Consider the following 26890-nt stretch of genomic DNA (forward strand, 5'->3'; position numbering starts at 1 on the left):
CAGAGAAATATGTTTTCTCTGGAAGAGGTGAGCAATTTAATGGTCAGGTCAAAAGGTCAAAAGCCATTAAATATGCAGATCTTAAAGAAATAGTTCACCCAAAAATTACAATTCTCTCATCATTTACTCACCCTCATGCCATCCCAGATGTGTATGACTTTCTTTCTTCTGTTGAAAACAAACAAAGATTTTAGAAGAATATCTCAGCTCTGTAGGTCCATACAATGCAAGTGAATGGTGGCCAGAACTTTGAAGCTCCAAAAAGCACATACAGGCAGCATAAAAGCAATCCATAAGATTCCATTTATAGTAAAAAAGAATTTAAATATTGATCAGTTTCTCACCCAAAGTGACTGCATCACTTCAGAAGACATAGATTAAAACACTGGAGTCGTATATTTTTATGCTGCCTTTATCTCCTTTTTGGAGCTTTTAAGGCCTGATCACCATTCACTTGCATTGTATGGACCTACAGAGCTGAGATAGTCTTCTAAAAATCTTTGTTTGTGTTCAGCAGAAGAAAGAGAGTCATACACATCTGGGATGGCATGAGGGTGAGTAAATGATGAGAGAATTTTCACTTTTGGGTGAAATATTCCTTTAAAACAATAAGACAAAGAGGCATACACACACTGTAAAAAATTGCCAGCATTTTACAACATATAACAGTAGTTTCTTACAATAAAATACTGTTTTCAATATTTTACTGTAAAATCAATGCAGGCTAGGTCATTTTCTGTTACAAAACAACAAATTAATGTGAAAAAAGAAATATGAGTATTGCACTGCATTATGGGGAAATGGTGTTTCATTTGAAGTCACCATTATGGTGTTTTGTGTTCCCTTTGTATGGAACCTTATCTTATTTATTTCTAATTTAATTTCTCCCAGTTGGTGCAATTGTGTTTAAGAACAACATATATTGTACTGAAATGTATGGAGACAATAGTCAAATTAGTGGTTGACTTTTTGTCATACCATAATGTATAAACTACACCTTATGATGCATTTGACAGTAAAGAAATAGTATAATTTTTTATGAACAATGAGGAAGGTATATTTGCAAAGTTAGGCTATAATATGATTGGTTTTATCGCTCATTAACTTTTTATTATGAGTTGTCAATCAGGCACACAAGATATCTACACTCAGCATACAGAACTCAATGATGGTGACAATTAACAAACACTGTAGATTAAAAAACAGATGATCATTGTGATTCTACAACACAGCACTGCTACATTACACTCATTTACTTGTCCTTTTCACTGTAAAGTCACAGTATACAGTTGTCTTTTAATTGCAATAAATTGTTGAAATGCTATTGTTAAATATACTGTGAAAGTCACGCAACTAGTAGCCAAGAATGTAATGTAAATTCACACTAAACATTTGTAGGACCATGATTCAGGTTATCTGAGTTCCTTCAAGATCAAAAAGGGCATCTGCCAGCTGGATGGCCTACATGCCACAGGCTGGCTGTTTTTCAAAGTGCAACATTCACAGCTTTAATTGAATTGCCTGTCATATAGAGGGATGTATTCTGTAAAGTGATTTTTAAGGTTGTGAGCAGATGCTGAGTGAATGGAGACCATTAGATGCTGCAGTACACTATAATTATTTCCTCACATTTAGTGGCATTTGATAAAAATTATTAGTAATTATAATTATCAAATTAATTGGTTTGCAGGGCAAGTTTTTTTTGTTGTTTTTTTTGTTTTGTTTTTTGTTTAGTTTTTTGACGAGCACGATCAATTAATTGTCTATAGACTGAGGCTAGTTGTCACACGGGTTATATCTCAGTAACTATAAAATGTTTTAAGTCAGAAGACCAATGACAGACAAACTGTAGCAGGGATTTTGTTTGTTGGTTTCAAACTCTAATTCAAACCCATTCTTCTAATTATATCCTCCAAAATAAAATTCTAACATCATAGTTTTGCTTTAGCTGTTGGATAATTGTTGGATAAAAGTGAACATAAACCACACCGACATACGCTGGCCAAAGTCAACTAAAATAAATGTATATTTGAAGGGTGTTTTGCAAAAATGCCAGACTGGTGCAAGTTCATAATTGTTTTTCTGTAAATTTAGCTGAAAAGTTTATAAAAGGTTGTTATGGTGGTTTTCACTGTGACAACTTACCCCATATGGCGTGGCTTTTAAAAATATACCTATTCACCTGAGTAAAAAGTATATATCGTAAGACCCTATTAGTAAATACTTGATGCATATTTATGCTCAATAGCCACCTATCTATACGGTGGCCGTGAAGTGCAAAACAGTACACTTTATAACACAGAGAGCAAAAACAGCAAGCGGGAAAGTTTTAGGTATGATGTTCAGCTACGGTAAGTAAGTGACCATCTAAAAATTCCACAAACTGCGCTAAAACGCCAGTGTCCAAGCGTTCGTTCAACTGACTTGCATGTTCTAACATAACAAACACTGTTTTTAAAAAAGCATTTTCTCATTCTAAAGGTTGCAGTGGACTGCCGCCGTGATGGCTCACTTTCTACATTTGAAGCCAGCATGTCCAGTTATGAGTACAGTGTTCAGTTATTTTTAGAATTTAAAAAAAAAAAAAATTTATTTTACCAAGATATTATTTTCATATTGTAAAGGTTGTAGAAGGCTGTTATTAGATATGCTGATTTACTCTAAATGAGATTTTCCCAGGATGTGGAATTATACATATACAGTATTCAATTATTTTTTTAAATAATAATAATAATAATAATAAAACAATGTAAGTTGTTTTTCACAACACTGTGAAGCCTGCTACAACCTTTGTAATGTAAAAATTACATCTTGATGAATTTTAGTGGTGTTTTTTCTAAAATAATTTAATACTATATCCATATAATTAGATATACTTGGAAAATCTATCCATTGGCAGCAACCGGAACCTTTATAATTTTGATTTTTTTTAAACATTTTAAACAATTCAGTGTTTTTTAAGTTAGAACATGCAAATTGAATTTATTCAGGTGAGTGTGTATATCGCGCCAAACGCGTGTTTGAACACAGTGCTGCAACAGCTGGCTGATTAGATCACAGATATGGAACAACAATACCCGGACTCGGTTGTTATTATTCTTGGGGATTTTAACAAAGCAAACCTCACACGTGAACTGCCCAAATACAAACAGCACATTACATGCCCAACCAGAGACAGAAATATACTGGATCACTGCTACACAACAATAAAGGATGCATATCGCTCTGTTCCTAGAGCAGCTTTGGGACTCTCTGATCACTGTCTGGTTCATCTTCTTCCAACCTACAGATAGAAATTAAAATCTGCTAAACCTGTATTAAGGACTGTAAAGAGATGGACCAACGAAGCAGAGCTCGAACTACAAGCCTGCTTTGACTGCACTGATTGAAGTGTTTTTGAGGCTGCAGACACCAATCTGGATGAACTCACAGATACTGTTACATCATATATCAGTTTTTGTGAGGATATGTGCATTCCTACTAGGATTTATTTAACATTTAACTATGACAAACCATGGTTTACAGCGGAACTCAGGCAGCTTCATCAGGCCAAAGAGGATGCTTACAGAGTTGGGGATAAAGTCTTGTACAATCAGGCCAGGAACACACTGAATGAGGGAATCAGAGTGGCTAAAAGGAGATACTCTGAGAAGCTGAAAAACAAGTTTTCAGCTAACGACCTTGCATCAGTGTGGAGTGGCATGAAACAACTTATGAATTACAGGACTCCTGCCCCCAACCCTGTGGTGGACCAACAACTGGCTGACAACATGAATGTGTTCTACTGTAGATTTGAAAGGCCCAATCTCACACCCCACACCCACCCTGACCTTCACTTAACACAAAAACCATCACCTCCTGCAGCCCCCCTCCTCCCCCCTCCTGCTACTCAACCTGCACTAAAGATCTGTGAAGATGATGTGAGCCGGGTCTTTCGACAACAAATGATAAGGAAAGCACAGGGCCCAGATGCCGTTTCACCTGCATGTCTTAGATCCTGTATTAACCAGCTGCCCCCCATCTTCACACATATCTTCAATAGATCACTGGAGCAGTGTGAAGTCCCATGCTGCTTCAAATGTTCCACTATCATCCCCATCCCAAAGAAACCAAAAATCACAGGACTTAATGACTACAGACCTGTCGCCCTGACGTCTGTAGTCATGAAATCATTTGAGAGACTGGTGTTGGCCCACCTGAAGAACATCACTGGACCCTTTCTAGATCCCCTTCAATTTGCTTATCAAGCAAACAGGTCTGTGGATGATGCAGTCAACATGGGATTGCATCATATCCTGCAACATCTGGACAGACCAGGGACATATGCAAGGATCCTTTTTGTGGACTTCAGTTCGGCTTTCAACACCATCATCCCAGCTATACTCCAGAATAAATTACACCAACTCTCTGTTCCCATGTCTATCTGTCAGTGGATTACCAGCTTTCTGATGGACAGGCAGCAGCTTGTGAGACAGGGGAAACTCACTTTCAGCACCTGTACAATCAGCACTGGTGCCCCCCAGGGATGTGTGCTCTCCCCACTACTCTTTTCCCTCTACACCAATGACTGCATCGCCAAGGACCCCTCTGTCAAGCTCCTGAAGTTTGCAGATGACACCACTGTCATCAGCCTCATCCGAGATGACGATGAGTCTGCATACAGAAGGGAAGTTAAACAACTGGCTGTCTGGTGCAGTCAAAACAACCTTGAGCTGAACACACTCAAAACAGTGGAGATGATTGTGGACTTTAGGAGGAACACCCCAACACTGACCCCCCTCACCATTCTAAACAGCACTGTGGCAGCAGTGGAGTCATTCAGGTTCCTGGGCACTACCATCTCACAGGACCTGAAGTGGGCAACACACATTGACTCCATTGTGAAAAAGGCCCAGCAGAGGTTGTAGTTCCTTCACCAGCTGAGGAAATTCAACCTGCCACAGGCGCTGCTGATACAATTCTACTCAGCAGTCATTGAGTCCTCTGTACTTCAATAACTGTCTGGTTTGGTTCAGCTATGAAATCAGACATCAGAAGACTACAAAGGACAGTTTGGACTGCTGAGAGGATTATTGGTTGCCCCCTGCCCCCCTTCAAGAACTGTACATTTCCAGAGTGAGGAAAAAGGCTGGAAAAATCACTCTGGACCCCACTCACCCTGCTCACTACCTTTTTGAACAGGCTATCCATTTCATGAACAGTTAAATTGCCCCATTGAGCAATAACTATGTGCAATACACAGTTTAGTCTTTCTTATATTTATCCAACACATCCAACCTCTTCTGCCATTTCATTCCTCTGAGAAAAAACAAAAACAAAAAAACATTTACACTGTACATAACAGATTTGTATTTACACTGTACATAACAGATTGTATTAGATTTGCACTACCCATGTGTATGTGTGTATGTATGTATGTGTTTGTCTGTACATATGTGTATAATTATTTTTTATTTTTTATTTGTAATTATTATCTATGTCTTGCTGCTGTTTTTGTATTGTTTTTGTATTGTTGTACACTGGAAGCTCCTCTCACCAAGACAAATTCCTTGTATGTGTAAGCATACTTGGCAATAAAGCTTATTCTGATTCTGATTCTGAATGAACGCTTTGGACACCACCAACCTTTTAGCGCAGTTTGTGGACTTTAAGACAGTCCCTTACGCACTCGATGAACATTGTACCTAAAACTAACTTTTCCCGCTCTGTTTTTACTCTCTGTGTTATAAAGTTTCCTGTTACTGTTTTCCTGAGAGAGAAAACACTCCAGATTATTTAGTTTTTCAGTCAGTGACATTTTGGCATGGATTTTGATATAATCAGTGAACCAGTCCTGAAGAAAGCACTAGGTCTCATTCACACAGCCAATCAGGTGAGAAGCTATGGTACCTACCCTTTCCGTTTCGATTGAATTGCTGTTGTTTTCTGTCTTGCTGATGTGTTTTCTGATTTGCTGTTGTGTTTTCTGATTTGCTGTTTTGTTTCTGGATTTGGTGTCGTGTTTTCTGATTTGCTCCTACATTTTTTTGGATTTGCCATTGTGTTTTATGATTTGTTGATGTGTTTCTGAATTGTTATTTTGTCTTTGGATTTGCCGTTGTGTTTTAGATTTGTTGTTTTTTTTTTTTTGCACTTCACGGCCACCGTATATCTACCTTTTAAAACATGCTTAAACTGTGCCGGATGGAGAGAGATATATCTTTTAATGTCTGCTTGCTGATCTTAACAAAGACAGTGAGAATTCCCTAAAGGGACGGAGTGTATCAGTAGGTCAGTGTGTCGGAACATTAGCCATCACTCCAGAGACCATGGAGCTACTCTGTCACCCAAGCAGAGAGATCAACTACACATTTCCTCTTTCAAATATATTGCGGCACTGATATCTATTTTATGCATCCTCTTAATATTCAGTAACACACTACATAAGTTCAGAATTTGAGAGCAACTAACTGAAAGTAGCTGTTCATCACTATGTTTTATGTCACTTAAAATATGGTGTTTTCCTTTTTTTATTGGTGTTATTTAGTGTAAATTATTAGTGGTAAACAGTAGTACTATGTTAACTCCTTGTTAAAAGTCTAACTTGACTGTAGTTGAACTTAACTTTAAATGCATGTTTTGCATGTTGAATGTTGAACTCGACTTTAAATGTGCAACTTTGACGTTACGGTTTCAGAGTAGCTTCCCAAACACTGGTTGTTCCCTATCTGTCACTCACTCGATGTTGTGTCGATGTAGTGACACTAGGGGTCACTCTTGGGAGCCCCAAACACCTCTGCTTTTTGAAAAAAGGCCAATGGGAATTGGCGAGTGGAATTTGCATGCCACTCCCCCGGACATACGGGTATAAAAGGAGCTGGTATGCAACCACTTATTCAGATTTTCTCTTCGGAGCCGAGCGGTTCTATTCATTGAGCTGAATTCACCCGGCGAGTTCATTCATCTCATCTGCTGGATTTTACAGCGCATTTCAGCGGCTTCTCCCCCTCTGCACCTGTGGAGTGCAGAGATCGCCCCTGGGCACTTTGGCAGAACATCAAAGAGTATATATATATATATATATATATATATAAAAAAAAAGAGTATATTTTCAAATTCTAAAAGAGCGGCACACACGGAACATCTTTTAAAGATGCCTTTACGTTTTGTGTTATTCCTGGTTGCGGTCGTTATCTCTCTGCTTCTGATGGCCACAATCACTGTCTTACGTGTCTGGGCGCTGCCCACGTGGAGACTTTGTGGATGGGTCTTGTCCTTATTGCGAGAACATGACCATGGCAACGTTGTGGTCGTGGCTTGCCTTCGTAAGAAAGCAAGCCATCCCAGCGGCTCCCTGCCTCGGTCCTTCTACCTACGGGTATAAGGCCGCATCGGTTAGCACTGGGGGCGATTTGGGGTCTCCAATGGGACCACCTCTGCCGGGTAACCCCCCATGGACCTCCCATTCCTCAGCACGATCGCTTGCCCCGGTCGGGCTCTCGGGTGAGACCGCCGGCTCGTCTCAGGGTGAGTTCGACCTCTTATTCGGGGCCCGGGAAGACGATGAGTTATCAAGCGCAGCATCGGAGAGCAGGCTCATCCACTCTGACGCGGAGGCTTCGGCTGGGCTTCCACCTTCGGGCGTGGTCGCCCAGTCTCAGGCCGCACGAGGGTAGTTCTAACCCGGGATTGATGCAGGAACTGCACTCGGCGACCGACCTCGCTCTCCGGGCGATGAAGGTCATGCCGCAGTTTCTCAGGCAGGCGATGTCCACCTTGGTGGTCCAGGAATGCCACCTTTGGCTCAACCTGGTCGACATGAGAGAGGCTGACAAGGCACTGTTCCTTGACTCCCCCATCTCCCAGGTTGGCCTGTTTGGCGACACCGTCAAGGATTTTGCCCAGCAGTTCTCGGTGGTGAAGCAGCAAACAGAGGCCATTCAACACATCCTGCCCCGGTGCGACTCAAGACCCCGCACCCCATCTGCTTGTCACCAAGGGTGTCCTCCTGCAGCAACAGCACCGGCTCTGCCACAACCCGCCCCTGCGGCCCGGTGTGGAGCCCAAAGCAGACGCCATCCGTCTTACGGCCAGCAGCTAAGAACCCTAGGAAGGCTTCGAAAGGCCCCTGAGACGGGTGACCCAGGGACGAGGAGACCCGCTTCTACAGAGCTGGTAAACAGACCACTCCATCCTCCGATGGAGGGCCGAGAGGATAATCTTTTGTTTCATCTTTCGCCGCAGAGGCTGCAGTACCCAAAACTTCAACAAAAGAGTGGTTTCCTTGTTCTCTGGGGTCACATGTCAGGTGCGCATAACCGCCATCACGACCACCATCCACCGTTCCTTTTTGGCAGGTTTGGCGCTCCAGCGGTGGACCCCCCGCCCCAGCCCCCAGCTGTGGGACAAACATGCCCACACCGGGTTGGTTCCAATGGACTGCGGGGACGATGTTCCTCCTCCCCCCTCCTTGACCAATCTTATGGTGGGCGTCAGGAGCCAGGTAAGTGCTTCGATGTCTCTGGACTCAGCATGGCCACGGAGTTCAAGCCCCCTCGACGTGGCACCTCAGGCTCCACCCCGCCGTGAGGCCCCACCTGCCTGTATGTTCGATGTGATTATCCCCTTGGTCTCCCTCGCCCCGCTAAGGGAAGTGGGCATCCGCATCCTCAATTATCTCGACGACTGGCTAATCCTAGCTCACTCTCGAGATGTGTTGTGTGCACACAGGAACCTGGTACTCATGCACCTCAGCTGACTGGGGCTTCAGGTCAGCTGGGAAAAGAGCAAGCTCTTCCCGGTTCAGAGCATCACTTTTCTCGGCTTGGAGTTGGACTTAGTCTCGATGACGGTGCGCCTCAAGAATGAGCGTGCACAGTCGATGTTGAACTGTCTGAAGGCGTCTGAAACCCAGTTGCCACACCGCTTGGGTTGACGAATATGAGACCACTTCAGCACTGGCTTCAGACTCGAATCCCAAGATGGGCATGGTGCTGTGGGACACATCGCGTGGTCATCACGCCGATCTGTCACCACCTCTTCAGCCTTTTGACTGACCTTGCATTTCTACGGGCAGAGGTTCCCCTAGTGCAGGTCTCCAGGCACGTCGTGGTTACGACGGACGCCTCTAAGACGGGCTGGGGTGCCGTATGCAATGGGCACACAGCTGCTGGCTCCTGGACTGGCCTGCGGCTGCGTTGGCACATCAACTGCCTCGAGTTGTTGGCAGTACTGCTCGCCCTGCGGAGGTTCCGGCCATTGATCCAGGACAAGCACGTGTTGGTCTGGACAGACCACACGATGACGGTAGCATACATCAACCGTCAAGGCGGTCTACGCTCCCGTTGTATGTCACAACTCGCCCACCGTCTCCTCCTCTGGAGTCAGCAGCGCCTCAAGTCGCTATGAGCCACTCACATCCCGTGCGACCTCAACACTGCAGCGTACACGCTGTCACGACAGGTTACACTCAGGGGAGAGTGGAGACTCCACCCCCGGGTGGTCCAGCTGATTTGGAGTCGATTCGGTCGAGCACAGGTAGACCTGTTTGCTTCCTGGGAATCCTCCCACTGCCCGCTTTGGTACGCCCTGACCAAGGCACCCCTCGGTATAGACATGCTGGCACACAGCTAGCCCCCTGGACTATGCAAATATGCGTTCCCCCATGCTCATCGTGACAGCCCACCCCCCTGGTCAATTCCCTTGAGGAAGGACCTTTTTTCTCAGGGACGGAGCACCATCTGGCACCTGTGACCAGACCTCTGGAATTTCCACGTCTGGCCCTTGGACAGGACGCGGAAGACCTAAGTGGCCTACCACCCGCGGTGGTAGACACGATCACTCAGTCTAGGGCTCCCTCTACGAAGCGCCTATATGCCTTGAAGTGGTGTCTGTTCGCTAAGTGGTGTTCTTCCTGATGTGAAGACCCCCAGAGATGTGCAGTCGGATCGGTGCTTTCCTTCCTGCAGGAAAGGCTGGAGGGGTGGCTGTCCCCCTCCACCTTGAAGGTGTATGTAGCCGCCATTTCGGCACATTACGAGGCAGTGGATGGTAAGTATTTGGGGAAGCACGACTTGATCATCAGGTTCCTGAGAGGTGCTAGGAGGTTGAATCCCTCCAGACTGCACCTCATGCCCTTGTGGGACCTCTCTGTAGTCCTTCGGGGTCTACAGGGTGCTCACTTTGGGCCCCTGGAGTCAGTTGAGCTTAAGGCACTCTCTTTGAAGACTGCCCTCCTAACTGCGCTCACTTCCATCAAGAGGGTAGGGGACATGCAGGCATTCTCTGTCAGCAAATTGTGCCTGGAGTTCGGTCCGTGTTACTCTCACATGATCCTGAGACCCCGACTGGGCTATGTGCCCAAGGTTCCCACAACCCCGTTTAGGGATCAGGTGGTGAACTTGCAAGTGCTGCCCCAGGAGGAGGCAGACCCAGCTTTGGCATTGCTGTGTCCGTTGCGTGCTTTACGCATATATTTGCATTGCACGCAGAGCTTTAGAAGCTCTGATCAGCTCTTTGTCTGCTTTGGTGGACAGCAGAAAGGAAGCGCTGTCTCCAAACAGAGGATTGCCCACTGGGTTGTTGACGCCATCATGATGGCATATCATATCCAGGATGTGCCGCCCCCCGTGGGGCTATGAACTCACTCTACTAGGAGTGTAGTGGCCTCCTGGGCCCTGACCAGTGGAGCCTCTTTGGCAGACATCTGCAGAGCAGCAGGGTGGGCAACGCCCAACACCTTTGCGAGGTTCTATAATCACCGGGTTGAGCCAGTTTCGTCCCGTGTTGTCAGGTCCGAACAGGTAAGTTCCGGGACAGCTGGCTGGGTGTATCACTTGCGCTTAGCGCCTTTCCCCTCCCATGAGGTGAAGACGTGCGCTTTTGACTCCCAGTCGTGTTTACAAGTTGTGATCCCTGGATGACTTTCCTCCTTAGCCCTGTGGCAGTCGAGTTTGCGGAGAAACTCGCTGCTGGCCCATTACGTGTGCTAATTAGGCCCTGTACTGAGGTAGGTGCTCCACATGTGGTGGTTCCCCATAGGTGACTCCATGTGATATCTTCCGCTAAATCGTTTTCTGTCGGTAAACTGCATCTTCCTTGGGCAGAGGCCCTCTGCCCCGGTCACCATGTTTGTAGAAACTCCTCCCCCCTCGGGTAGGACCTACCATGAGACTTCTCCACATGACATACTTCCGACAAGACTCGGTAAGACCATGTGATGTATTTCCATTCAAAATACCCCCCCCCGGTCTCCGCAGTGTCTTCCCCTTGGGAGTGACACTCCCTCGATGTAGACATTTATGGCCCCAATCGGTTAACAAGTTCCACTCTTTTTTTGGGGAGAAAAAAAGAGGAAAAGAGGCCACAGCTGGGCTAGCCTGTCCCTATTTTTTGGGCAGTCGACTTGTTCCCGAAGGACTGTTCGACGCTCATAACGGTGTTGGGGGAGGTTACGTGACGGCCTGGTGCGCTGGCTACGAGGCACACAGCAGTCTGCCCATCTCGCACCGCCAGTCCACGTAACACAGTTCTGCTAGTTGTGGCATTTTGTATAAGGACCCCTAGTGTCACTACATAGACACAACGTCGAGTGAGTGACAGATAGGGAACGTCCTGGTTACTTTCGTCACCTCTGTTCCCTGATGGAAGGAACGAGACGTTGTGTCCCTCTTGTCACAATGCTGAATTCCCATTGGCCTTTTTTCAAAAAGCAGAGGTGTTTGGGGCTCCCAAGAGTGACCCCTAGTGTCACTACATCGACACAATGTCTCGTTCCCTCCATCAGGGAACGGAGGTTATGAGAGTAACCAGGACTTTTTTTCTTTGGTTGGTTTTTTTATGTTTTTTTTTTTTTTTTTTTTTTTTTTATGCTCAAGGCCTTCATACACAAATTAATGTTTCATTAATTCATCTGTTAAAATGATTTAATATGTGGTGAGATCTTAACACAGATCTTGTCCTTAATCTCAGATCTATTTATCTGCATTGTTTAATTGATTAAAATCATATTTAAACATCATATTTAAGCTAAAAGTGTTTTGCTATTTCCAATGAGAGTCTAGGGGAGTAATGTGTGTTTAAGTTGTTTATGCAATTTTATAGAAATTATTCAAAAAATGTAAATAATAATAATAATAATAATAATAATAATAATAATAATAAACGCTGTAGCTGGGTCACTTGTAATAGTAAATGTAGTAATTTTTTTAAAATAATTAAATAAATCTCGAGAAGAGCTTGCTATGGATTGGACTGTTATAGCCCTCATTCCCAAATGAACATGTACAACATCTGCAAGGACACCTGCATTTGCTCCAAGTTAAATTAAAGCTATTAACTTAAGATCAATCCAATTATGTATTGATTCAGGTCTTAATAAAGGTGATATTACATAAAGAGTTCATAGTGATGTGTTGTAAGATGTTATAAGCAGTTCTGTTAACTTACACTAATTATCAGGTGTGTAATCGGCATCAAATGATGCTTTTCTCTTTTCAGTTGACTGTTAATCATTTGCTTCAATTCTGATTCACAGTCTCCAAAATTTCAATCAAATTACTGTAATTTAACAATATCTTTTACAAAAAATGTCAGATAAATATGTTTTAAAATGTCACTCTTCATTCCAGCCCAAGTAAGAAAATTATCAGTTCCGTTTATGGAAATATTTAGCCAAAAAACGTGATGTTCATTTACTGTAATCTCCCATTCATTTCTATGGAAAATTCTGCAAAGCTTGTCAGAGGTAACCATGGGGGGGTAGTTTAGCGAAGGGTCAGTTAGTACAGTGTAAGTTCACATGCCCAAGCAAATGAATACTACTCATTTAATAATGTGAGAAACCACCCTGAGACCAAAGCTGTGTTTAAGCTTAATTAGCACAGGGCCTTCTTTAATTAAGTTTTGCTGAAATCAGGATTAGTAGAGAAGGGGCAAAATAAATAAATAAAAGGATAGGATTCGTTAATCATTCAGAGAGAGGCCCAGATACAGGTGACCTGTTTTCCACTGTATGTTTTATCCCATCCATTTATTTAGATGATGGACAGCATAATTATTTATTGATGTTATTAGGGTGCTTTAGAAGTGGGCCAGTGCAAATTCCCCCATTGGCTTTTCTCAGTCATGGCCTCCTAATAATCTCCATCCATTAATTGGCTCTATAACTCTTCTCTCTCCTCTCCACCAATAGCTGGTGTGTGGTGAGCGTACTGGTGCACTGTGGCTGCTGTTGCATCATCCATGTGGATGCTGCACACTGGTGGTGGTTGAGGAGAGTCCCCTGTTCACTGTGTAAAGCGCTTTGAGTGTGGTGTCCAAAAATGCGCTATATAAATGCAACATTCATTCATTCATTCAAAAGGACTAATGGAATCTATAACAAAGTTATGTTACAGTGATTGGGAGATAGAAAAACGTATCTGTCACTCTCTGTTTACTCAAATTCCTTATATGTTTAATTGTGTAATTTCTGGGCCATAAGTATCACCAAACGGAATTGCAAAAATTACTTTCAAACAGTTTTCAAACAGTCAATCCCCTCGAGGTTCATTGGTCGGTCAAACTGATAGTCCCACCCCAAACTCATGCCATTGGCTGAGCCAGTGTTGCTGTGTCAGGCTGGTCGGTATGCTCAAACAAACAGAGCAATGTTTTGATAGCACCACAGAGACGCAATGTACACTTGAATAAAATTCAGTCAACTTATAGTTGTCTATGAATATTAGCCTGGAATAGGAGAATGTATTTTGCTATCTGAAAAAAATACACACTTTTCCCTTTGCACTTCTTTGTGCTTCTCTCTCTCTTTCTCTATTGTTGCAGTGTTTGTATCAGTAGGTCAAGCTGTGCTCATAATGAAAGAACAGCACGTATGTTGGCAGGTGAAAGGTGTTGGGATCTGATTCAATTACACTTTCAGTGTAGTCATTTTCCATTGTTGAATGCCCTAACCATTTGCTCTCATTGCTAGTCTCATTTCTGCACTGCAGTCACCTCCTAATTTCCACTTACAACATGCTTCCGCTGCTTTTACCTTTCCATTTTTCTTAGTCCAATTTGAGTGTCAAAGTACTCTGCTATAAATTCCTCTTTTATCTCCCTCTCTCTCCAGCAGCAGATGGTATTTCTGTGCAGAAAGATGGGGAACAGGTAAGGAAGACACTGATTACACCAACATTCACACAAAATTTGCCAAACCTCTCAACAGCGCTTACACGCTATGACAGCAGCACTAACACATTATGATAAACTTTTGGTTAAAGGAATGGTTCACCCAAAACTTATAGTTCTGTTAAAATGATTTACTCATTCTCATCTTGTTCCAAACCTGTATGCTGTGCTTTTCCTATGGAACATGTATCTTCATGCAGATTTTTTTAATTCAACAAAATGTGTTCATAGTGACATCTCTAAAGTACCAAAAGTACCAAAAGGCACCATAGAAGTACCATAAAAGTAGCCCAAATAATATGTACACTATTTCCCAAGTCCTCTGAAGCCATACCATTTATTTGTATGAAAAACATACAAAATCTCAAATGTCATTATTCACTGAAAATCTTCTCCTCAAGTGAGCTGTTAACTTGAGAACTGCTGATTTATTGAGTCATTAAACTGAATTTGAGAAACGGATTAGTTCAATACATGACCACTCATGTATTGAACTTTTGAGCCAATTCACTTCAATGAATCGGTCGATCTGGTTCACAAATCAGACTGAATATTTCATTGGCAGCTCACTGATTCAGTGATCCAGTTGCAGCAGTCTTTGAGTTAACAGCTCACTAAAGGGGCGATTATCAGTGAATAATTACTTAAATTCGGTCCGTTCCTCACACAAAGCTATCTTATGACTTCAAAAGACTTGAAATGTAGTGCACAAGTCATATGAAATAATTTATGTGCTTTTTTGTCCTTTTTGGAGCTTAAGAGATGTCATCACTCTGAACTGTTGTTGTTTGCAAAAGACCTGCGTGAAGATGCTTAAAAATTTATCTTTTTTTGTGTTTTGTAGAAGTAATAATATATGAGTCTGGGATGACATAAGGGTGCTAGATAATGTCAGAATTCTCATTTTTGGGCAAACTATTACTTTAAGTTTGTGCAGCTCCATACCTTAAGAACTGATCCAGAAATCAGACTTATCTAATATTTGCCTTCAGCTGTACAGTGATATTGGTGACTGATTCTGGGTCTGTGCTTTAGGGTAGATGATGATTTTGCTCAATAGATTCTCAGAGTGGAATTAGCATCACCATTGACATCACTTGCTTCTATTTCTTCTACTCTTTTCTCTATCATCATACATACTGTTACTGCATTTGAATGAGCAAGCACATTCATTCTCTCTCACACACACTTGCTCAAAGCATAACTGAGATTTACTGTATCTCCCTCTTTGTTATTTCAAAGCATTTAAAGTCAATATTTTAACATTTAAATTATTTTAAAGCAATAATTTAATGCAGATTAACTGTAGTGCTGAATGATTTGGACAAAATTTGTAATTGCGAATATTTTGAAAAATATTGTGATGGACCCTTTTCACACTTCCGCGTTTGTGAAGCGGAAGTCATCATAGTTGGGTAAATGCAACTATGGCTGCTTCCGAGGTGTATGTGTTTTCACAGTCCTTAAAAGTTTTGCCTGCATTTACATTTGGAGACATTGACCGCATCGTTCATCAACAGTTAAATCTAAACAACAAGGTTATAAGTTGTTTTCAAGGGTTATCTGTATACGAAGGTAAGTCGATCAAAAACAGATGTGATGGAGAGCCTGTGAATCGGTCTCCATCACAGAATTTTACTGTGTTCCATGGACTTATTTATTGTTTTACTCACCATTTTGCAATATTTATTGCAATATTTATATCTGTTCTATTTATTGTATTCACTGGTGTTGTTTTTAACTCTCATTTTAACTACTTTTTATATATATGTATTCAAAGATTTTGTATTTAAGAAAGGGTAGGTGAGGGGGCCTTGGTAGCTCAGCGAGTACTGACGTTGACTACCACCCCTGGAGTCGCGAGTTAGAATCCAGGGTGTGCTGAGTGACTCCAGCCAGGTCTCTTAAGCAACCAAATTGGCCCGGTTGCTAGGGAGGGTAGAGTCATATGGGGTAACCTCCTTGTAGTCGCGATTAGTGGTTCTCGCTCTCAATGGGGCACATGGTAAGTTGTGCGTGGATCGCAGATAGTAGCATGAGCCTCCACATGCTGTGAGTCTCCGCGGTGTCATGCACAACCAGCCACGTGATAAGATGCGCAGATTGACTGTCTCTGAAGCGGAGGCAACTGAGACTTTTCCTCCGCCACCCGGATTGAGGTGAGCAACCGCACCACCGCGAGTACCTACTAAGTAGTGGGAATTGGGCAGAAAAGGGGATAAAAATGGTTTGTTCCAATTAGCAAAGGCAGGAAAATTGTGTATTTAAACCAGCCGCCACTAGGGGAGAGGAATAAAGATGGACGACAAGTGTTTGGCGCACATGGGACAAGGTTGCTAGCACTGCTTGAGTGCAACGAAACCCTGGCGTCTATAGTTTAGGGAGTGGAGTAGGTACTGCTCTTAGTATCAAAAAAAGATGGCACAGTTAACAAATCTATGAGTTATACTTGGTGAAACTAATACCTGATGGGATGGAACGCAGGATGTGATGGAGTGGTGAGACCCATATCCTGCTCCATCTGACTTCTTACCCTCTCAAACACACACTGTCGTGTCGGTTGTGATGTGTAATCATTCATAGACAGACGTACAGCTCAGATTTCAAAGCGTATCACAATTCCACCTGTAAGCGACTGCTGTAAGTCTTCATCTTGAAAATACTGTCCACAGATGAAAGTGCTTCCTCGTTTAATAACGAAGTTATCTTCTTCTCATTTAATTGCCTGAACCCACTGAGCTCGTACAAATTTCAGCATTTTTGGAAATTTATGGAAACCAAAAATCAAGACCTTTTCTTTTAGAATTTGTGCAAATAGAAACACTGTAGCGGCACTGGCTATAACTTTCATTCCGATCGCTGCCATAGTTTACCCAACTGTGACGACTTCCGCTTCGCGAACGCAGAAGTGTGATAAGTGTCCATTGCAATTTGAACTGTGCAAAAAATGGGCAAACATCCTTTACTGTCAATATAAATAGAGTTCAAAATTTTTTGTTCACAACTAAATAAATAAAGATAAATACACTATAGTAATAAATAAATAAATGAATGATAATAAATTAATAAATTAGTTAATACATTATCACAGAAATATATTGTATATGTATGTATTTAACAATAACAACAACATTATTATTATTATTATTATTATTATCATCATCATCATTATCATCATCATCATTGTTATTACTATACAGTAGTACCATATTTCTTTAATAATTATAACTTGCTTTTATTTTGGCAAAAAAAATATCAGTAGGGCTGTCAACAGGGCTGAGAAACTAAATTTGAATTTTTCATTGAAATATTACCAAAAATGTAATTATTTACGAATTACAGGTAGGGATAAAATCTACAATACATTTCATTTTTAAACGTTGTCTCCTACATCCACAAGAGTGCGCAACAAATTAATATAAACCAATCAGCAAGACGCTGATAAGAGAGCAAGGCGTAGTGAAGACACAACCGCCAAAGACTCCGAATGCTTCCGTCATTTTTTAGACGCTGTGTCCATTTAAAAAGAAATTCAACCTTTGAAACGTTTATCAAGACAGCCACATTCTGTTTTATTCGTTGTACTGTGTCTGTTTTAGCCCCAAAATTTAAGTCATCATCAGTGCTTGGCACATATCCAAAACTCATATGATTATTCTAATATACATTTTCATCCAAAATTTGGCAAATAAATTTAGAATTTTAATTTGACAGCCTTAGCAAGCAGACTTAGTTGAAACAATGGGCAATTTGTTGTATTTATCCAAAGTTTTCCAAGAACATTCCAAGATTCATTTGTCCTCATTTACCACATTTGTGGCTCTTTAGAAGAAGCTCAAATAACTTCAATGTTGTTTTGACTCCAGACCACATTACTCAGCATTTGATTCAGTAATTACCATGTCAGTACTGAGAGACTATCACCCCCGAGCACCACAACCCAAGATATGCTCCTGTCAAATAGGTGAAACACCAACAGGCTTTTGTACCAGAAATACTTAACATCTCTGTAATAGCAAGTAAACACAGCTCTCTGGAACTGACCTGCACCTGAACCTCTCTGTCTTGTGTATTTTCTTTTTTTTTTTTTACCATGAACACTGGTAAATATAATAATCATCTTCACTGTACTATATTACAGCAATCTTAAAGGGACAGCTCACCCAAAAATTTAAATTATGTCACCATTTACTCACTCTCATGTTGTTCCAAACCAGTATGACTTTCTTACATCTGTGGAATACATATGGAGATGCTAGGTAAAATGTTCTGATGACAGAATTTTCATTTTGGGTGAACTCGCCCATTAACACGAACATTCACTCAATGCACAAGTTTACATCTTCAAAATGACAAGACTGCAGTTGCTCCCTGTATTTGCTGTCTTCATTACTGTGTCAGTGTTGTTGTTATATCATATTGTACATCAGTTACACTGTCTCACAGTTTGAATACGTAGAATTAGTCTTGCTCACAGCACAAGCTTTGCTCATGACATCTACTCAGTGGGTGTAAAAGCATAGTTTTTCATGTGGGTATACTGTAGAAATAGCTTTCTAGAGTGCTCCAGTGTCTGTCTGCCAAATCCTTGAAGTATTTTTTTATCAATGGTGCTTGCTAGGGGAGGCATCACTATGACTATTGCTTACACTTAGGTTAAGGGATTTAAACAAATCCCTAACCCAAAGTATTAAAGTTTATTTTGGGGGTTCAATGTGAGTTAAGCTCAACCGATAGCATTTGTGGCATAATGTTTATTACCACAAAAATTATTTTCTAGCCTTATCTCATAACAATTATGTGACTGTGACAACATTTTTGCAAAACAAAATTATATGCTTCATTACATGTTTCTCTGAAGTTTCCCAGTGAAATGCTAGATGGAGGTTTTTATGAGTAAAACGTACCTCCCTAACCTAAAACTTTAACCTAAACCTAACCAAGTGCCTAAAAAGTAAAAAGTAAATGAGAGGTAAACAAAACAGACATCCTTACCCTTAGCCTATGCCTAAACCTAAAAAATAGTGTACTAAAAGCAACTGTGACATAAAAATCTAATTTCCTGAAGCAACAAATTAACTAACTCTTAATTTGGTGTCGCTTCTATGACACTTTCATCTCACATGTCAGCTTATGTTTTTGGTTGGACTTGAGCCACTGTCTTCTGAGTCCAAAGTCCAACACTCTATCAGGTGAGCTACTGCGCAAGCTAATCAAATTGGAATAAGTGTGTAAATATAATGATGCGTTATAGTAAAAGTGTGAAAGTAAATAAAACATCCGGAGGTTACGAAAGTAACCAGGACGTTCCCTATCTGTCACTCACTCGACGTTGTGTCGATGTAGTGACACTAGGGGTCCCTATACAAAATGCCACAACTAGCTGAACTGTGTTACGTGAACTGGCGGTGTGTGACGGGCAGACTGCTGTGTGCCTTGTAGCCAGCGCACCAGGCCGTCACGTAACCTCACCCAACGCTCTTATGAGCATCGAACGGTCCATCAGGAACAAGTCGACTGCCCAACTATAGGGACAGGCTAGCCCAGCCGAGGCCTCTTTTCCCTCTCTTTTCTCCCCAAAAAGAGTGGAATTTGTTAACTGACTAGGAGCCATAAGTGTCCCCTTATTACACAGCGGTGACCACACCCCACCCAAAAAGAGTGTGGGGGGGGGGTATTTTGAGTGGAATATGTCACATGGTCTTACCGAGTCTTGTCGGAAGTATGTCATGTGGAGAGGTCCCATGGTAGGTCCTATCTGAAGGGGGAGGAGTTTCTACAGAGCATGGCGAGAGGGGCCTCTGCCCAAGGAAGACGCAGTTTGCCACCAGGGAAATGATTTTGCGGAAGATATCACATGGGGTCGCTTTCAGGGAACCAGCACATGTAGAGCACCTACCTCAGTACAGGGACTCATTAGCGCACGAACTGGGCTGGTCAGCGTGTTTCTCCGCAAACTCAGCTGCCAGAGGGCTAAGGAGGAAAGTCATCCAGGGATCACAGTCTGTGAACACAACTGGGAGTCAAAAGCGTACGTCTTCACCTCAAGGGAGGGGAAAGGCACTATGCGCAATTGGTACACCCGGCCAGTTGTCCTGGAACTTACCTGCTTGTGCCTGCAATACACGGGACGAGACCGGCTCAACCCGGAGATTGTAGAACCTCGCAAAGGTGTCCGCTGCTCTGCAGATGTCTGCCAAAGAGGCGCCACTGGCCAGGGCCCAGGAGGCCGCCACACTCCTAGTGGAGTGGGCTCGTAACCCCGCAGGGGATGACTCGTCCTGAGCCTGATATGCCATCGCAATTGCGTCAATGACCCAGTGGGCAATCCTCTGTTTGGAGACAACGCTTTCTTTCCGCTGTCCACCAAAGCAAACAAAGAGCTGCTCGGAGCTTCTAAGGCTCTGCATGTGATCCAAATAGATGTGTAACGCTTGCACCGGACACAGCAACGCCAAGGCTGAGTCTGCCTCCTCCTGGGGCAGCGCTTGCAGGTTCACCACCTGATCCCTAAAAGGGGTCATGGGAACCTTGGGCACATAGCCCGGTCGGGGTCTCAGGATCACACGAGAGTAACCCGGACTGAACTCAAGGCATGATTCACTGACAGAGAACACCTGCAGGTCTCCTATCCTTTTGATGGAAGTGAGCGCAGTCAGGAGGGCAGTCTTCAAAGAGAGTGCCTTAAGCTCAACTGACTCCAAGGGCTCAAAGGGAGCTCCCTGTAGACCCTGAAGGACTACAGAGAGGTCCCATGAGGGGACGAGGCGTGGTCTGGAGGGATTCAACCTCCTAGCGCCTCTCAGGAACTTGATGATCAAGTCGTACTTCCCCAAATACTTACAATCTACTGCATCATGATGAGCCAAAGTAGCGGCTACATACACCTTCGGGGTGGAGGAGGACAGCCGCCCCTCCAGCCTCTTCTGCAGGAAGGAAAGCACTGATCTGACCATACATCTCTGGAGGTCTTCGCGTCGGGAAGAACACCACTAAGCGAACAGACGGCACTTCAAGGCATACAGGTGCCTCGTAGAGGGAGCCCTAGCCTGAGTGATCGTGTCTACCACCGCGGGTGCTACTAGGATGATCTGCTCCTTGTCCTCCCTGACCTTGCACAGGGTCTGTGCAAGAAGGCTCACTGGGGGAAATGCATATTTGCGTAGTCCAGGGGGCCAGCTGTGTGCCAGCGCCTCTAAACCGAGGGGTGCCTCGGTCAGGGCATACCAAAGCGGGCAGTGGGAGGATTCCCAGGAAGCAAACAGGTCTACCTGTGCTCGACCAAATCAACTTCAAATCAGCTGGACCACCTGAGGGTGGAGTCTCCACTCTCCCCTGAGGGTAACCTGACGTGACCGCGCATCCACTGCGGTGTTGAGATCGCCCGGGATGTGAGTGGCTTGTAGCGACTTGAAGCGCTGCTGACTCCAGAGGAGGAGATGGCGGGCGAGTTGTGACATGCAACGGGAGTGTAGACCGCCTTGATGGTTGATGTACGCTATCGTCGCTGTGTTGTCCATCCGGACCAACATGTGCTTGCCCTGGATCAACGGCCAAAACCTCCGCAGGTCGAGCAGTACTGCCAACAACTCTAGGCAGTTGATGTGCCAACGCAGCCGCGGGTCAGTCCAGGAGCCGGCGGCTGTGTGCCTGTTGCATACGGCGCCCCATCCTGTCTTGGAAGCATCTGTTGTAACCACGACGTGCCTGGAGACCTGCTCTAGGGGAATCCCTGCCTGTAGAAATGCAAGGTCGGTCCAAGCGCTGAAGAGGTGGTGACAGATCGGCGTGATGGTAACGCGATGTGTCCCACGGTGCCATGCCCATCTCGGGACTCGAGTCTGAAGCCAGTGCTGAAGCGGTCTCATATGCATCAACCCGAGTGGTGTGGCTGCCGCTGAGGATGCCATATGCCCCAGGAGCCTCTGAAAAAGTTTCAGTGGAACCGTTGTTCTCCGTCTGAACGCCTTCAGGCAGTTCAGCACTGACTGCGCGCGCTCATTCGTGAGGCGCGCTGTCATCGAGACTGAGTCCAACTCCAAACCGAGAAAAGAGATGCTCTGAACTGAGGAGAGCTTGCTCTTTTCCCAGTTGACCCGAAGCCCCAGTCGGCTGAGGTGCCGGAGCACGAGGTCCCTGTGTGCGCACAGCAACTCTCAAGAGTAGCTAGGATTAGCCAGTCGTCAAGATAGTTGAGGATGCGGACGCCAACTTCCCTTAGCGGGGCATGGGCTGCCGCGAACCAATCTTGATGCTGGACGCTCGCTAGAATGCGTTTTTGCGTTAGCATCTTGAACAAGAATCTGTGCAAAGCCCGGTTCAGTACTCGCAGGTCCAGGATTGGTCTCAACCCACCGCCTTTCTTCGGTACGATGAAGTAAGAGCTGTAGAACCCTTTCTTCATCTCGGCTGGAGGGACAGGTTCTATTGCGCCCTTGCACAGATGGGTAGCAATCTCCGCATGCAATGTTGCAGCTTTCTCGCCCTCCACTGAGGAGGAAGCCCAGTCGAAGCCTCTGCGTCCGACTGGACGAGCCCGCTATCCGATGCTGTGCTCGATAACTCGTCTTCTTCCCAGGCTCCGAACGAGAGGTCGAACTCTCCCTGAGACAAGCCGGCGATCTCGTCCAAGCGCCCGACCAGAGCAAGCGAGCGTGCTGGGGAATGGGAGGTCCGTGGGGGGTTACCCGGCAGAGGTGGTCCCATTGAGGTCCCCAAATCGCCCCCAGTGCTAACCGGCGTGGCCTCATACCCGTAGGTAGAAGGACCGAGGCGGGGAGCCGCTGGGGTGGCTTGCTTTCAAACGAATGCAAGCTGCGACTGCAAAGTTGCCATGGTCCTGTTCTCGCAATGAGGACAAGACCCATCCACGAACGATGTCTCTGTGTGGGCAGCGCCGAGACACGTAAGACAGTGATCGTGGCCGTCAGAAGCCGAGAGATAACAACCGCAACCAGGAATAACACACAAACGGAAAGGCATCTTTAAAAAGACATTCCGTGTGTGCAGCTCTTTTAGAAAGAAAATATACTCTTTTTAGAATATACTCTTTTAGTTGATCTGCCGAAGCGCCCAGGAGCGTTTTCTGCACTCCACGGGTGCAGAGGGGGAGAAGCCGCTGAAATGCGCTGTAGAATCCAGCAGAATGAACTTCGCGGATGAATTCAGTTTCAATGAATAGAACCGCTCGGCTCCGAAGAGAAAATCTGAATGAGTAGTTGCATACCAGCTCCTTTTATACCCGTATTTCCGGGGGAGTGGCATGCAAATGCCACTCGCCAATTATCATTGGCCTTTTTTCAAAAAAGCAGAGGTGTTTGGGGCTCCCAAGAGTGACCACTAGTGTCACTACATCGACACAACGTCGAGTGAGTGACAGATAGGGAACGCACAGTTGTTGTAGCAGCTCTAGTGTTAATTTAAACACCAGGAAATTGCGGCGAAACGTAGAACGCGGCATGTAAAACTCAGTTTTCAAAAATGTAGTTATAGTAATGTTGATTCTATTAGACTAGGTTGTTAATTCCGACTTATCCCTCTTTTTCTGTAATAAAAGCAAAAATCTAGGCACTTATAATGGAAGTGAATGGGGCAGATCCGTAAACATTAAAATACTCACTGTTTCAAAAGTATAGACACAAGACATAAACAATATGTGCACTAACATGGTTTTATCATGATAAAATCACTTACTAACCTTTTCTGTGTAAAGTTATAGCCAATTTTACAACTTTGTTTGTCGTAAACCCCAAAACGACTGTAAAAACTGCAATTTAATCATCTTTACAGCTCAAATAATACACAAGTTTTAACAGAAGAATTAATGTAAGTGCTTTTATAAAATTATAAGCTTCACATTTCTGCCTTCAAACCCTCCAAAAATTGGCTCCATTCACTTCCATTGTGCCTAATTTTTGCTTAAGAAAAGGCAGGACGAGTCAAAATTAATTTTTTTGGTAATCAATATTATGCCACAAATGCTGTTGATTGAGCTTAACTTGTATTGAACCCAGAATATTCCTTTAAACTTTGACATGTAATTCGCCCTGCACTGTTCTACAAAAATGAATGATGCATCAAATCATGTAGCTTGTTGAGGAGAGGTGTACTATTACTTTTTTTAAGCATTTAAACCTATGAATTTAACCTTGTAAATAGCAATCACCCAGAACTCCCTAACAACTTCATAGCAACATGCTAAAACCTTCAGAAAATGTGAAAATCAAGTTTCCCTTGCAGGGACTAAAACGGTTCAAGGAACGAAAACGAAAACCGAAAAAGAACGAAATTTTTAGCAGAACGTAACCAAAAACCAGAACAAAGTGATTTTCAGTTGTTCCGGAGTGAAACGTTATTTTTAAGAGCTGGTAACCAGTTATAACCGATTAATTTTGTTCAGATAATTTTTTCATGAAACTAGAGGTTAAAGAAAATGAAACATGTGCTTTGATCCTGAAGGAAACTGCTGCATCACACATTTCTTTACTTAACTGCCCGTTGTGGATGTCGCATTCTCTGAATGAAGACCTTTTTAACAACTATGTATAATTACTACATATACATGCACGACTAATCCAGATACAAAACATTATTAGAGGTAAAAATTACATTTCTCAGTTGTTTCCAAGTCTTCACTGTATTATTGTTAGATATGATGCATTAATACAGATTTGATGCTGCTGGGTTTTGTCTCAGAATCAGATCTTTAATAAAAATTTTACTTAACTGTTAATTAACTGTATGCATCACAAAAAAACAAAAAAAAACAAAAAAAAAAAAAAAAGCAAGTGGCTTATTTTAGCCTTGTTTTTCCTGACCATGTTGCTTGTTTCTCTTGTGAGATCTGGCAACACCTCAACTGGTATGTCACCCACCCCTTAGTGTAGAGTACTGTCATTTTTAAAAGAACGTTATTAACTGTTCTTTTATTTTGTTCTAACCAGTAAACTTTTCAAAGGATGCTGCAGAACTTCTGAACCAGAACGAAAAAATACAGTTTTTGCTCAGAACGAACCCAAATGAAAAACATTTCCTTGCCACCATCACACTCTGTTACAGATAGCCCTCAAGAGCCAATTACAAGAAGAAAAAATATGTAATATATCAACAACAAACAGAATGAATCACTGCTTTATTCCACCTCTCTCTTATTCTGGGCAATGAATGGGTTTCTCAGGATTTGATTTCCTCTCTGTTCTTTTTTATTTCTACTTCACATGTTTTTTAAAATGCCTTGTTCTGTCACAATCCCCCTCTCTCTCTCCTCCTTTCTCTGTGGCCGTCTTTCTTGCTCTTTTCTTCTCTTTCCCCAACTCTGTCTCTCCCCATTCCTTTCTCTTCCCATCCCTCCTTCCTCTCTCTCTCAGCATGGCCGAACAGACTTTTCATGGGATGGAATCAATGTAAGTGTTGTGAATCTCATTCCTCCATTTTTCTTTCCTTTTCTTTCCTTTTGTTACCTTCCTCTGATTCACAGTAGATTTCTCCTATCTCACACCCCATTCCTTCTTTTGATCTGTCACTTTTGCAGTGACTTGTTTGTGTGCCATAGTAGTTAGAAATGATTACAGACATAATTGAAAAAAGATTACACTTCCCATCATACAAATGGATTTTAAGACACAGGCTGCTACATGGGAAATGTAGTGTTTATAACCTCTTGCAGCCACTGTGCTAACGTTCTATCTAAACTTCTCTCATCACCTCTTTTCTTTTCATAAAATTCCACACACAAAATTTTGCATTTCAAATCTCCTCCTGCTCCATCTATTTCTTCATCAACTTTCCATTCTTCTCTCTTGAATGCCTTTCTTCATTTCAGCTGTCCATGGAGGACACAACCTCTATCCTCCCTCGGCTGAAGAAGAGAAACTCCAACGCCTATGGAATCGGTGCTCTGGCTAAGTCCTCTCTGACAGGTGTGTCAGGTGTGTGTCTGTCCTGTGAAATGGTAAACTGACCCCATGTTGGTTCCAGACTGAGCTGGAGGAGTTGGAGCCAACATGGACCCTTGTGGGTTTTCCTTTTCCATGTACACCACTCGCCAATGGCTCATGTCATTGGTGAAATACCAAGATCCGAATAGTGGATCCCTGAAAATTAATCGATACACTTTCTACAGTGTATTGTCATCAAGGTAATTATAGTTTTGAATTTTGAATTTAGTTTTAATTTCAATTAAATTTTTTGTTCGTTTTTTACTCTGATTGTTAGTTTTATCTTAGTTTGTCAGATTACTTTTCAGGTTATTTAAATTGTATTTTAGTTTTAGTATTATGGCTGTCAAAGTTAATATTTAACACTGTTTGTTTTCTCGGGGCCAACTAGTATTATTTCTATCTAGTGACATTTTCATGTTTAATGAAGGCAGGTTGTAAAAGTTAAAAATTAAATAATATACTTTGTCAAAAACTAAATTTATAATTAACTTGTGGTCATTTTTTAATTTAGTTAGATTTGAAGTAATGAAAATGTATGTTAGTTTAGTTACAGTTTTTCCAGTTATGTTTATTTCAGTAAATGAAAATGCTTTATTAAGTTTTAGTTTTCATTAACAATAATAACATTGATTGTCACGTGGCTTGTCATTTAATCCTAAGTGGTGGTTGATGGGAGATGTAGGTTTTTTAATGTAAAGTGCTTGTGGGGTGAAGTGTGAAGATCAGTCAGTGTGTTGTTTTGTAATATTGTTGTCTCAGACTCTTGTTTGTGTGTTTTTGTACTGCTGTAATGTGCAGTG

General features: G+C 43.0%; 1 protein-coding gene across 7 annotated transcripts in view; it reads left to right on the forward strand.

The window, feature by feature from the left end:
* The window catches only part of LOC127453763 (protein FAM131B-like), a 64837-nt gene that overhangs the window by 19243 nt on the left and 18704 nt on the right, over positions 1-26890 (forward strand). Inside the window, exons 2-4 of one of the 7 annotated variants that reach the window (XM_051720437.1) lie at positions 14093-14130; positions 25518-25553; positions 25973-26078. In XM_051720437.1, coding sequence (XP_051576397.1) covers positions 14093-14130; positions 25518-25553; positions 25973-26078 — 180 coding nt within the window. Of the gene's footprint in view, positions 1-14092; positions 14131-23459; positions 25554-25972; positions 26079-26890 lie in introns of those variants that run through there. The other 6 variants (XM_051720440.1, XM_051720438.1, XM_051720439.1 and 3 more) reach the window with 6 other exon arrangements.

The sequence above is a fragment of the Myxocyprinus asiaticus genome, chromosome 16 (assembly GCF_019703515.2).
Source record: "Myxocyprinus asiaticus isolate MX2 ecotype Aquarium Trade chromosome 16, UBuf_Myxa_2, whole genome shotgun sequence".
Classification (NCBI taxonomy): domain Eukaryota; kingdom Metazoa; phylum Chordata; class Actinopteri; order Cypriniformes; family Catostomidae; genus Myxocyprinus; species Myxocyprinus asiaticus.